The sequence below is a fragment of the Mizuhopecten yessoensis genome, unplaced genomic scaffold, assembly GCF_002113885.1.
Source record: "Mizuhopecten yessoensis strain PY_sf001 unplaced genomic scaffold, ASM211388v2 scaffold11085, whole genome shotgun sequence".
NCBI lineage: Eukaryota > Metazoa > Mollusca > Bivalvia > Pectinida > Pectinidae > Mizuhopecten > Mizuhopecten yessoensis.
Window position 1 is genome coordinate 229,676 of NW_018408872.1, and position 14,152 is coordinate 243,827.

At 34.2% G+C, this 14,152-nt stretch overlaps 1 protein-coding gene across 1 annotated transcript in view; it reads left to right on the forward strand.

The window, feature by feature from the left end:
- The window catches only part of LOC110465527 (PP2C-like domain-containing protein CG9801), a 19,483-nt gene extending 13,082 nt beyond the window's left edge, over window positions 1-6,401 (forward strand). Inside the window, exons 4-5 of the mRNA XM_021521420.1 lie at window positions 2,589-2,770; window positions 3,746-6,401. Of these exons, the coding sequence (XP_021377095.1) occupies window positions 2,589-2,770; window positions 3,746-4,960 (1,397 nt within the window). The 3' untranslated portion in view covers window positions 4,961-6,401. The remainder of the gene's footprint in view (window positions 1-2,588; window positions 2,771-3,745) is intronic.
- The last annotated feature ends 7,751 nt before the right edge of the window (window positions 6,402-14,152 follow it).

A 14,152-nucleotide genomic window follows, 5' to 3' on the forward strand; every position in this document is an offset into this window, starting at 1 on the left:
AATTTCCCAATTTGGGAAATATCACAAAAATGACCCTGTGATTGATAAGTACGGGATAACTATACTGATGGTGTCACACACTTACCTACTGAAGTATACAAGTTGTGAAGCGAGTTGTGAAGTGACTCGCTCTTAAATTTGATACCTCGACTATAAATATTTATCTAGATATTGTCAATGTAACTGAGGTATACATGATTTCCTTTACTAATACATATACACTGTACATATATGTTTCTGCTTGATATACTGAAATCACTCACCCATGACCTAAACAGCTCATTTGCCAATTTTGTTTGGTTATTGAGGTGTGAAAGTGTTTGATCAGTGTTAACACACAAGAGAGAGAACTCTAACTTGTTTTACTATGACCGTAGCATTGCTTGATTTTGGTAATATAATGATGGCATCATTTAAAGTTGTAAGAAACAAATGATGAAGATATTATATTGACTTAATTAGGCATCGAGGTTTTGATTTATTAGGCGGTGTGTAATTAAAATATCAATATGCTGTACACTACTGTGTATTTCTATAGAAGCTTAATTTGTATGAAACATAATGACAATACACAGTTGGTGATTAATAAAACTTGACCATGAGCTATACACTGATATCAACTATAGTTGAAGAGCTTTTGCCTGGTTATCTCCGGAGTGTATAAGTACAGGAAATATGGCCTATAGATTTATGTAGCGTTATGAAGTGCAATGAGTTGAGGTGGTCAAACGGCCACCAAGAGATGATGGAGTTAAATGATTTTGATGAGTTGAAGGAGACATTGATGTTCCAATTATTAGAATTAATGTTCTTGCATACTAGATCACTTACACGCGCAGGCTGGTGGGGGAATTATAGTAACCTTTCGGGGTCACACTATTGTTCGTGACGTCATTCTATGACGTTTTGGGGTCAGTCAGGGTCATTAACAGTTGCCATCCATGCTGCATTTGCAAATGGTAATGTGCGGACAGTTTACAACTCTGCTAGAAGAGCAGCTGTTTTTACGGGTTTTAGGTAAAAAGCAAGAAATATAATTCAAAACCCTCAGGATAAAATATTGAGCAAAAAACCCTCGGCAAAGCCTCAGGTCTTCTGCTCATTATTTTATCCCTTGGGTTTGAATAACCTTATCCATACCCCACATCAGGGATGGATTCTATTATTATTATTATACACAATTGAAAGTGTGGAGAAGTTCTTAGACATTTATTTCTAGATTAATGTGATCTATCTTTCTCTAGATATTCAGTATATTTGGTAAACAAATACTTGAAACAATAGCCAGTTATGATTGTCAAGATTTGTTGTTTTGATGTCCTAGTGGGAGGACACAAAAAAAGATTAAATGTCACATTTAATTTTGAAAATGAGGTATTTATTTTTATTACAATAGATAGAAATTAATCCCAAGTATAGTTCACTTAGGTGCTTGCACTAAACTTTTGGATTACTATATATTTATTTCTGTGATGGGTTACTGGCTAAAGTTACCAAACAAATGTTTATATTCCTGTCATATAAACAAGTCTACTGAAAGCATGGTGGTTTTCCACAGCCATATGGTTTTGTTTACTTAACCCCTAGCTTCCAGACAAGCTTCACATAGGCATTGAAGAAAGGTAATATAACAGAACAAAAACAATTCTCATGAAATATATATTATAATCTGTATGGTTTGTACAGTGTAGGGATTTTTTCATAATGTTGCAACATTATGAAGTGAATTGCAACATTTTTTCTATAATGAAGGACCATTGAATGATAGATGTATATACAGCAATCCCAACTTACTGCAAACATTATATCATGTTCAAACTTAGGCTGTAGTCACAGTCATTGATTGTTGAGTTGGAACTCTGCAGGTGTTACTGTATAAATGTTAATTATCCCCCTCGGAAAGGCGTTTGCGGGGGATATTAAATTGGGCTCCGTCCGTCCGTCTGTGTGTCCGTGCATGGGCATTTTCGGGACCAGAGCTCTGAAACCGTTTAAGATAACTACTCAAAACGTTGTACAGTTATATAATTATCAAGCTAGTTCTATATATAGTAGTGCCTTTTGCTATATAGAAGTTCTCATAGAAACAAAAAAAATTAAAAAAAATGAGAACTCCAGCATAGCAAAAGACACTTAAAGAATGCTTGATAAAAAAGAAATATTTTGAAAAATACAAAATTTGAGGTTTCTGAAACATGATCTCAAAACTCTTAAAAATAACAAATTGAAATTTACCTTGTACACTTATCAACCTAGCACTCTATTGGAGCCGTTTGCATTCAAGATGTATACAGGAAGTTATGTACATTAATGAAGCTTGTGCTCTTATCAAGCCTTTTTTGATGGGAAGTCATCAGTGTTTTGTAAAAGAGGATATACATCAAAGTACTTGTATCAGTAACAGTGGTGGAATGGAGTTAATACCTGTAATTCTAATATTAACATATATATATATATGATTGTGTGTCTCTTTTTAACAGCAGGGCGCGGTGATAATGTCACGCTTTGCGTTATCTTGTTGTAATAATTATGGATAGATGCAAATTACAGGTACAATGTAAACATAATGATTGTTTGTTTTCCTGTAGGTGACCCCTTGGCTGATGCATTCGCCATTTGTGCACGAAAGAACAGCTGTTTGATGTTGATTGCTGACGGCGTGAACTGGGGGGAAAAACCAAGGCTGGCGGCAAGATGTGCTCTTTATGGTAGCATGAACTACATCAACAAAAATATTTTTCAGGAAGGGGAACAACCCTGTAATACTCAGGTATAATAAAAACTAACGCAAGGTTATCCTATCAATATGACTCATTCAAAATTCATCTTAATTTCTCCAGGACCTGAGGGGTCCCTGACATCTCCCATACCTGTGGGGTCCCTGACATCTCCCATATCAATGGGGTCCCTGATATCTCCCATATCTGTGGGGTCCCTGACATCTCCCATACCAGTGGGGTCCCTGACATCTCCCATACCTGTGAGGTCCCTGACATCTCCCATACCTGTGGGGTCCCTAATATCTCCCATACCTGTGGGGTCCCTGACATCTCCCATACCTGTGGGGTCCCTGACATATCCCATACCAGTGGGGTCCCTGACATCTCCTATACCAGTGGGGTCCCTGATATCTCCAATACCTGTGGGGTCCCTGACATCTCCCATACCTGTGGGGTCCCTGAATTCTCCCATACCTGTGGGGTCCCTGACATCTCCCATACCTGTGTGGTCCCTGACATCTCCCATACCTGTGGGTTCCCTGACATATCCCATACCAGTGGGGGCCCTGACATCTCCTATACCAGTGGGGTCCCGGATATCTCCCATAGCTGTGGGGTCCCTGACATCTCCCATACCTGTGGGGTCCCTGACATATACCAGATCATTCATTAAAGTAAAGATGTGGAGGATATTAAAACTCATTGATTGAGTGTAACATTTGGGATCAGAATCCCAGTTCTGCCAGTGTCAGATGAAATTCATCAAATAACTACATAGGATCACAAGGTATAGAGACATACATGATCTTAAAAGGGTTTAAGAGCAATTTTACCAACCTTAAAGTTTGACATTAGATTTAAAAAAATCTTTTGTCCTGCATTAAAAATCAGTTTTTCAAACTTTTCATCCCCAATTCACCTCATTATTTATGGATGAGAAGATGCACAAATAAAAGGAGGTGAATTTATCACATTTCAACAATGGTATAATTACTTTTTCAATTCTAGTTCTATTGTTTTTGCAGGATGTAATAGAACTGCTGAGGCGCTCATTTGATGAAGCACATCGTTGTATTTTAGCCAAAGATGGAGGACTTACTACAATGTGTGCCTGTATGGTTGTACCAGTGAAAAATTCTGAGCATTTTGCTGTATGTTGTGTAAATGTTGGGGACAGCTATGCTTACGTTTTAAGTCATAATCAAGGCATCAGAGAGGTCACAGTGGGGTCACATGACATCAGCTCGGAAAGAGACATACGAGATGCCGGTGGTGCACTTGGTCCTGTGAATGGAAAAAATCCTGAACTCAGAAATTTGACTTGTTCCATTACATTTGCTCATCAGGGTGATGTTGTATTTTTAGCAACAGATGGCATTTCTGACAATTTTGATCCTGTTGTGACAAAGCTAGCTCTACCAAGAAGAGAAAGTGATTCAAATTTTAACAATTTATCACCCACATCTCCAACATCAAGTCCAATCATCAGACCGGAGATGGAGCCAAAGGAGAGACACATCTACGCAATGAAGGAGATGGAGCGCATTATACATGAGTATGAACTAGTGACAGAGGAACCTTGTTCTGCTCAGGAACTCTGTGGAGCATTAGTACAACATGTTTTGTCACTGACAGATTCCAAACGGAAAATATTAGAAAATCCAGCTTTATATGTAAGACGCAAGATGACACTAAAGGACAAGGAGCACAGAGATTCAGAGATTGTTGATAAGATGGGGAAGGCCCCAGGGAAGTTAGACCATGCTTCAGTGGTTGCCTACGAGGTTGGAATCATGAAACCAGATGAAGAGGAGATGGAGAATATACCCCTTGGGACTTGGAATGGAGACGACACCCTATCACTTCCCAGTTCTACCGATACATCCCCATCCCCAACCTCCCCAATATCACCCAGTTCAAAGAAGTCTCGCCCTAAGAAACTGTTTGCACGTATACGTAGTCTGAGTGTTAATACAACTAATAACTCATCACCAACCCATCATCATCACCCCTCTCCAGGCTTATTTCCAATTTCACCAAAGAGATTCTCCTTCAAAAGGTCAAGGTCAAAGTCTGAGGCGGAACCAAACACCCCAATAAGTCCCACCAATAACCGCCACAAGGAAGTGCTGTCCCCTTCCCCCATGACCCCACCTATCCTGTCTCCAGAGGATTACCCAATGCCCCTTCCCGCTCAACACCCTTCGCGCAGGAGTATTTCGTATGAGTCGTCAGTATGACCAAAGATTACTTTAGGGACATATATAATGTGACGTGGAAGAGGCTTTATATATGTATTTACAGATCAATAAGTTTTTTAAGAAATTTAAAATGTTTATGTTGTTGAGGCATTCATTTCAAGGTTGTATTCAGTGGCAAGTGGTATGTGGGTATACTTATCTACATGTATATGCTTGGATAAAGCTAATACTGAATCTTTGATGATTGTGTTTACTGAAGTAAGTGCTTCTAAAGGTTAAATAGTTTAAACAGGTTACTTCTGAACACACCTGTATTATTATGCAACAATCACTTATCGAAATGCTAACTAATATCATCTGCTGAAACTTTGTAAGAGGAAGACTTAGTTTTGATAACTATAAGCATAAGCTGTTATATCTGCAGTAAAATATAATCTGAACAGCCCCTTGTAGGTTGTGTTAATAGTGCCACTAGTATTAGTGCTTTTCTGGTACACATGAGTAGTAATAACAAATCAATGAAAGGGACTATTTAAACAGGTTGTCTTACAAATATGTGTGATACTTGTACTATAAAATCAGACATGTTTTGCCCATTTTAATTTTGCCTTTCAAGAACAAAAAGGCATATTCAACACATTTCAAAAATAATGTATTACAGTTTGCAGTAGGATAAGTATGTATCAGGCAAATATTTACATTGATATCCAAATGACTTGAAGGATGAACATTTGGTGGAGCAAAAATATTTCTTTACAGTAATAAATTCTACTTAAAAATGAAAAAAAAATCATTGAAAAATAATGATGATGGAACGATGAAAATAAGTTAAAAAGAAACCATAGGAATGAAACTTCATAAGTTTTATAGGATTAATCATGAAAATATTTACAAAAATTCAGCAATACCTGTGTGTTAAAAAATAAGACGTTTTTTAGGATTTTATTTGTAAGTAAAATTCATAAATACATATGTAATTATCCTTTAGTTTTACAAATTAATCATGGAATGCACTGAAGTGCTAAATTACCTTTTTTTGTTTTTTAAAGAGCTGTTGTGAAAAATGTATTAAGTTTTATTGTTAAAACTTGAAATATTTTTGTTTTTGATAGCTGTATGGTATTTTCCATATGCATATGAACTAAGAAATGTTTTACTCAATATTGTCATGGAGTTGTATCTCAATATTTCATTGTGTAGTTATTTATAGACACAGTGTCGATAACGCTAATATAGATGTACCTGTAAAGCATTAAAATAGGATCGAGGACTGTTATTTAAAAAAAAAATGAGGCCACCAATAACTGTAATCTGAATACGGTACTTGGTAGCTTTTTCTATGTTAATTTTTTTCTTTGAGCTGTTTTTATTCAAACACACCCTTCCTGCATTGCATGTGCAACACCAATGCTTGTTCCGACTAAAATATTCAGATGCATGCAAAGAAAGGGAAATTATTATATAAACTTGATTATTTTTGTACAACATTTTCATTTAAAATTCTGTATTAATTATCTAATTTTAAATTAGTTGTTGACATTTGATTAAAATAATATCTTTACTTTTAAAGTTTGTATTTAATATAAAAAAATATATAAAATCTCCTAATTGAAAGTATGTATATATGTATAAATTATATACACCTGACTTTGAGTAGAGCACTGCCATGTCTTAAGAAATCCATCCTCTATCTCATATATATTTATATTGCCTACATGATTGTAAACTCATTATTCATTTTCATGCATGATTTGCAATAAATTTTGGAAAGACAATGTCTTTAAATGACTATGACTTGGACAATTTTGAAAACTCCAGTGTCTTTAAAAAATTATATGCTATTTTATGATACAGCACATAACTTTGCTATTATGTAATATCATCTTTGAAATCAAACTGTTCCCTTTTTTCGATATATACATATCTTCCCTACACCCTTGACTATATTGTGACAAAACTAAAGGTTCATGGTTAGCTGTTTGATTGGTTTTGGACAAAACAATCCGGACTAAATGCTAGCAATGCCTGTTCCTTTAAGAGTACAGAGGAGCTGTACATCAAAGTTGAAGGCAATCAGTTTTACCGTCATGCTTCCACAGGGTGCCATTTACCTTGTATCAAAGAAACCCCAGTTATGCAGGAATCCATAGTAGTTTCTTAACTAGTGAACTTGTATTGTCCTCAAGGTGGCACATGTGCAGACTTCAATTTTGGCATGGCATATTCCAAACATGTAGAGAACATATGTATGTGCATGTATGTGTATCGAAATCGAAACCGTTGAATTTTGAAGATGCACAGTCTTAAATTTATTTTGATGTATACTGAAGCTTTGGAGTTTTCAGAAATGTTTATGGAATAGATGTACATTATTTATACTTTGTATACATATATAATGCTATTTTTGTGTTTTATACTACCTCGGGTAGTCATTGTTAGGATTCTTTTGTGCTAACAAGTATAATGTTTAGTGGTGTTGAAATATTTTACCTGCATTACTTCTCACTCCAATACCCTTCCTTCTCTTTATGCTAGTCTACTTTTTACATTTTTTAAATTCTAGAACAGCTGTTTTTGAATCATCATGTTTTGTCTGGAACTCAGTTGAGAGCAGTTTGCTAGGTTCGTTTTATAACTGTCGCGAAAATGTTTATTTATTGTTTATGAACATTTCGGTTGAACAAGATTTTCTTATGTAACTGTTCATCTTATTAAACTCCTAGCAGTTTGTGTGAAGCTCAATTGCAAGAGCATGAATTTGGAAGAATTTAAAAAAAAAAAAAATGATCACTGAACAAAATTACATTAACTTGATCAATTTTAGGAGTCTCCATTATAACGGCATATTGAGTTTAAGGAAAAATACATATATCATAATGGGAACACAGAATGATGCTATTTAACTTTACTGGAACCGGTGACATGACTACTATCAAAGCTTTACTTGGACTGAATGAAGTAAGTGAGGACTTGGTAGCCATTGCTATTTTTTCCTTTGCCATCAGCATGTTGTACTTTGTCATTGGAAGTTTTCTAGCAAGTATTAGTAGTGAACAAGGGCTGTGCTGAATAGAAGTTAGATTATTCCGTGCCCTGTAGAACAACACACATTGAACAATTGCCATGCATATTCTTCGCTCTGTTGTCACACATGTATAATGTTTAACAAAAAAGGGTTTTACAAACATTTACTGGATATCATTTTTCAAATTCTTCTTATATATGTTAAGTGCTAACTTTACTTACTTGTTATGCTAAATGAAGTATTTACTATTATTCATCAATTAAAAGTAGCTAAAGAGACGTTCTAAACACTGTATACTGACTGATAGCACTGCTTACTAGTGCCAGTGCAGTTTATAACACTTTGGAATACCAATTGAACAAGCTTTAGATGAATACATAAAATGTACCCTGCTGTGTATTATGTTACTGTAAAAAATACTATCATAAGTGGAATTGTACACACAGAAAACATTAATTGTCAAAATTTTCTGAGTCGCCTTCATTTTCAAGACCACAAACTGTGTAGACAACAGAATTCATGACCATAACATAATGCATGCTTATTTATATTTATTCATTTAAAAGAAATATTGGCATAGCCGATCATTTTTCCTTTTGTGTGTGTATTTTTTATGTACTAAATTTGAGATAAAGTGCACATTTTCTCCAATGTTACTTTTGTTTATGTTTGAAGGAAAACACACTAAAATATCTAGTCAGTATTTGATCTCTTGTGTTGTCTACGATTTTTATCTTCCGATCTATATAATACAAGTGCTTTGTGGTATTTCTTCTTTTCCTTGCCAAACTACTTTTTGTAGTGAGATTTATATAAGGGGTATTTGTCGTGGTAATACATGTGGTATAGGTTGTTTAATTGGAGGGTGTTTCTGTAAGTACTTCTTTCACACCAAATAGTGTTAATATTATTGTTATTGTTTCTATAAGAATAGAAGCAGTTTTTAAAGCAAGTTGCTCAGGAACGGTTCATGAAAATGGACCTATAATTTTCGAATATGTTATTTAGGCATTGATTTTCTATATCCATTTATTTGGATTTTTCAAAATGTTATTAAAAAAAAAGCACAATATGATAGTTATCTTTATCATAGTTAAATTATTTCAAGGAATATTTCTTGAATTTCATTGAAGGCTTACAACAATGCTCCAAACATCAATATATTTAACTCATTCACCCCTACATTTTTAAAATGAACTTGTCCAGTCTTTGACTTGGTAAGGTTAAAATGTAACTTTAGGGGTGAATAGATTAAGAACAGAAAACTTACTTTTGGCAGAATGAAGAATTTGAAATTAACTCTTTAACTTTTACAATATAACTGCTGTTCTTTCTCATTTATTTTAAGATAATCACAATCTTATACAGAAAAACTATTGATTGCGACCCTGTCGTTACGATAAGTGGTTTATCAATTAACATCAGCAATTCTGGTGATAATAACATTTTCATGGTACTGAAATTACAGTAATTTCTCAACTCAGTCTGGTAGTTCTAGTACCCTAGAGAAAATAGTGACCGAAAACATGAAAAAGTAGTGAGTAGACTTCTGGAGAGAAGTGTGAAATATACTATTAATATGGTTTGAGAATACAACTTATACAAAAACACAGGGTTAATTATAGTGAATAACAAGAAATGGTTATTCCAGATAGGAATATATGCATGAGAGTGGAAGGTAAAGGGAGGCACTTAAAATTAACATTGATAACGATAGCTGTCAACATTTGTATAGCAAGCCTCATAAGAAACAATGGGTGTCGCAAATAAGTACCTTCATTATAGGGCCCCTCCCCTTATAAAGATGTATTTCTGGAATAGCACTTAACAATAATGGATGTGATTGCGCTAGTCTTGTATTTGATTTTATTTTGGTATGTTATCTCCCTTGACTTGATTGACAGTGGTTGAGTATAGATAATTAAGCATAATGCCATAAAGTGGGATTACATATTTATTTAATTTGGCATGAAGCAGCTATATGATTATTTTACAAATATGTAGCCATGTCTGATCATAGAGTTTTATTTAGCATGTCAAAGAGTGTCATTTCAATTTCTGTCTTGGTGCTTGCTTTAACACTTTAATATAGTGCTGAGTAAATGCTAGCCAAAATGGGTTTTATGCATTATATCATTCAATGACTTGTTAGTGTAATGTTGTGTTGACCATATATTAAGAACCATAATGTTACATTTTTATATGGAAATTGTGCTGGCTATTCAAATAGGTTGAGGATCGTTCCTGTAAACTTTTCTTCCATGTGTAGTAGTTATGCCTATTTCTCGAGTGATTGTCGTTACTTGAACACCAATCACCCTTTGCGAGAAACACATTTTAGGTTTCCAGTGTAACACTGTGTTTCTTCAAGCTGCAAGATAAATATGATGTTATTTTAGTATTATTCTTTTGATATTTCAATATATTTTTTCTTAAAAATAATGCCATAATGTACCTAATCATAACTTATTATCTCTGATTTTATGCAATTTGTTTTATAATTATATAGATAATACTTTAACAATCAAATATTTTGATATCTTCCTTTAATTTCCTATTGCATACAATTAATTTTTTACACATTTGTTAACACAAAAAGCATTTAAATCAAATTAAACGTAAAACAAAATAACATGATGAAAAATAAATACAAACAAATTGGTACTGCTCTGAATAGCTAGACAATGATAACAAACTGTTTGGTAAAATGTTATTTGGGATTTTAGAATCACATATTATATGGAATGAACTACCAGATCATAATCATAATCAAGTTTATCAATAAGATGTCTCAAATATCTTGTTCATTAAGGCAAGGTTTTTTTCATAGTCCCATTGAATTCCTCTGTAATTCAAAATGACCACAATGAATTAAGTTTGACAATGAAAACATACACTATGTGTCATGAGTTTATATGTATGATTATTACTTCATTTCTATATGTGAATAAACATTCTGTAAGTTTTTATATTGTATTAGGCCTAAGGACCAACTAAACTCATTATTATTTGAAACAGTTATTTCTATTTTGACTAAAATGTAACAAAGTTAAAATTATTTGATTTATTTTGAAATTACATTTAAATAATGAATTTGTTGTCAGTATGTTCAAGTATCTGATATACATATTCGATTTTTTTTTCATGAAAAAATCAGTGTTTTGACAAGTTGGAAGCCAGTTCGAAGATCTTGTGAAGATTCACTCTTGCCTATATTCCAAGTACATCAGTTAATTTTAACACCGATCACTGATAACTCATGTATTCCTAGTCCTCTGATTAAGTCTACTCTTTAAGTCTACTCTTTAATAAAGATTCTTGGAAAATGTAAAAGAATGTATGTGTTACGTTAAGAGATACTTGTTTAAGAACTCTTTTTGACGCGTTTCTGAGTCATTATATTTTGTGTCCTATACAAATGAGGTTGTGAGAAGTAGTCTACTTTGTAAATAAAACCAATGGGTTGACTGCCAGACTGTTTCAAAAATAGTTTTGTTTCTTTATGTGACTGTAGAATGTAAATGGTTAGGATACTCTTATTTTAATACTCTAAAATATGTTAATACGTGTAAAATGAAATTATGAAAAATGTACCAGATTTATCTATCGACCTGGAAAAACGTTTATAGTGATATCATCCCAGGACGATATTGCCGAATTGTTTTGATTTTTTGATATAAAAATAGTGTGAATGCAGTTGTATTGACCAGTATTAGTTTAGATGTGTATTTAAAGAAATTTCTTAATTTCAAATGTAGCATGTTTTATCATATACATGTATTTCAAATATTATAATATAAAGTCAAAATATTTCTGTTATATATATATATAATACAAATGTCAAACTGATTTAAAACACCATATGATCAAGGTGTAGTATTTCTTATGTATATAACATACATACAAACTGTATCTAATTTGCACGTTATTTTTAACTGGAAACACTGTTTACAAGTTCACTGTCCCTGGCTATTTTGTTTGGCATTGTTTGAGATATCGGTTTGAAACCAATTTGCACACAAGGTTTGCTTATTTTAAGTTCTGATTTAATTAATAAGAAAATCATTATTATTCAGATTCCAATAAAACCTCATTTAATAATGAGATCATTTGATATTGACAGAATTTATTGTTTCAAAATAAATCTTTTAATAATACTTTTCTCAAATAATTCCAGTAAAGTGTGACTAGGGAATAGAAACTATACTGACAGTAGTTTTCAGTAAAACAACAATTATGTGCTTACATTATGTTTCAATTTTTGTGTTCATACAAACGGTCATATTTCTTTATTTTTAGATGCGAATGAAATAAAGTCAGTTAATGAACGTCTTTCTGAATTTCTGTTTATCATGTTAGTGACAAGAATGGGAGCCTGAAAAGTTTTCAAAGAAGCCAGTTTCCTTAATAGTCAACAAAAGAACATTTTATTAACATGCAGTAAATTATCAACATCGGTATGAGGTTTTCATTAGTTTTCTTACGTTAAAATGCAAGATGAATATTTCTGAAATGTATCTGAATTGAAAAAAACAAAAGTTTAAAATGAAACCTTGTTTTAACTCAAAGGCTATGAGAAAGTGTCAAAATGAATGCAATGGCAGACCTATGATAGGATACAAGGAGATTAATAGGATACAAGGAGATTAAAAGGATACAAGGAGATTAATAGGGAACAAGGAGATTAATAGGATACAAGGAGATTAATAGGATACAAGGAGATTAATAGGATACAAGAGATTAATAGGATACAAGGAGATTAATAGGATATAAGGAGATTAATAGGATACAAGGAGATTAATAGGATACAATGAGATTAAAAGGATACAAGGAGATTAAAAGGATACAAGGAGATTAAAGGAGATTAATAGGATAACGGGGAGATTAATAGGATACAAGGAGATTAATAGGATACAAGGAGATTAAGTCTAGAAGTTGTGGAAGCTTATATGTTCAACGTTTTACTACAAATTTCACTATTCAATGTAATCAAAACGTTGGATAAAATGACTGCTCTATCGCTGAACAATACCGAATTAGTGCTGCGAGAACTGATTGCAAGATTGTTATTTTATCCATAGTATTGAATGAAAAAGGATAGATTGATAATGATCATAAATATCGCTTGGTTAACCGGATGATTGAGAACACAACAGAATGTCAAGTAACGTATTGCCACGGCCAGACTTAATATCACAGAAACATTGTCATCAATGTAGGCTTTAGCTAGATAGATTCTCTTAGCTATGGCAGGGGCTGATCTAGGTTTTCCCAAAAGGGGGGCCGAGAAAATTTTCTCAATAGTCAACGGTGTGCTGCCAAAGGCATCACCCCGAGCGCGTAGCGCGAGTAGGGGGAGGGTAAGGGGGGGTTTCAGGGGGGGTTTCTAGGATATTTGAAAGAGGGGGCGTAGAATCAAACCTTGGACCTTTTTTTGCTAAAAAACATAAAATAGGCCTAATTGTGAAATGCACTAATGTAACGGTTCCTGACTTGGAGCATGTATATTTTATATTACGATAGTTTTTTTTTTGTTTTTTTTTTGAAAAGGGGGGGACCTACGCCTATTACGCCCTCACCTGGACCCGCCCCTGGGTTTGGGGGATCTCCCCCCAAAAAATTGTGTTTTCTAGAACGTCTCAGAAGCGATTTCCCGTGTTCTGAGGATTGTTAGCTCACCTGGTCCGAAGGACCAAGGTGAGCTTATGCCATACCGCAGCGTCCATGGTCCGTCAACTTTACATGGTCTGGCCCCACAGGGGCCTGAGGGGCGGGGCCAAATAGGGGAAATATAGCAAATTATTTTTTAAAATCCTTCTTCTTCTGTAGGAATGAAAGGATTTGGTCCATATTTGGTCAGAAGTATCCTTGGGGAAAGGGGAACAAAGTTTGTAGAAATGGTAGGTCTGGCCCCCCTGGGGGCTGAGGGGCAGGGCCCAATAGGGGAAATATAGCAAATTCTTTGAAATCCTTCTTCTTCTGTAGGAATGAAAGGATTTGGTCCATATTTGGTCAGAAGCATCCTTGGGGAAAGGGGAACAAAGTTTGTAGAAATGGTAGGTCTGGCCCCCCTGGGGGCTGAGGGGCAGGGCCCAATAGGGGAAATATAGCAAATTCTTTGAAATCCTTCTTCTTCTGTAGGAATGAAAGGATTTGGTCCATATTTGGTCAGAAGCATCCTTGGGGAAAGGGGAACAAAGTTTGTA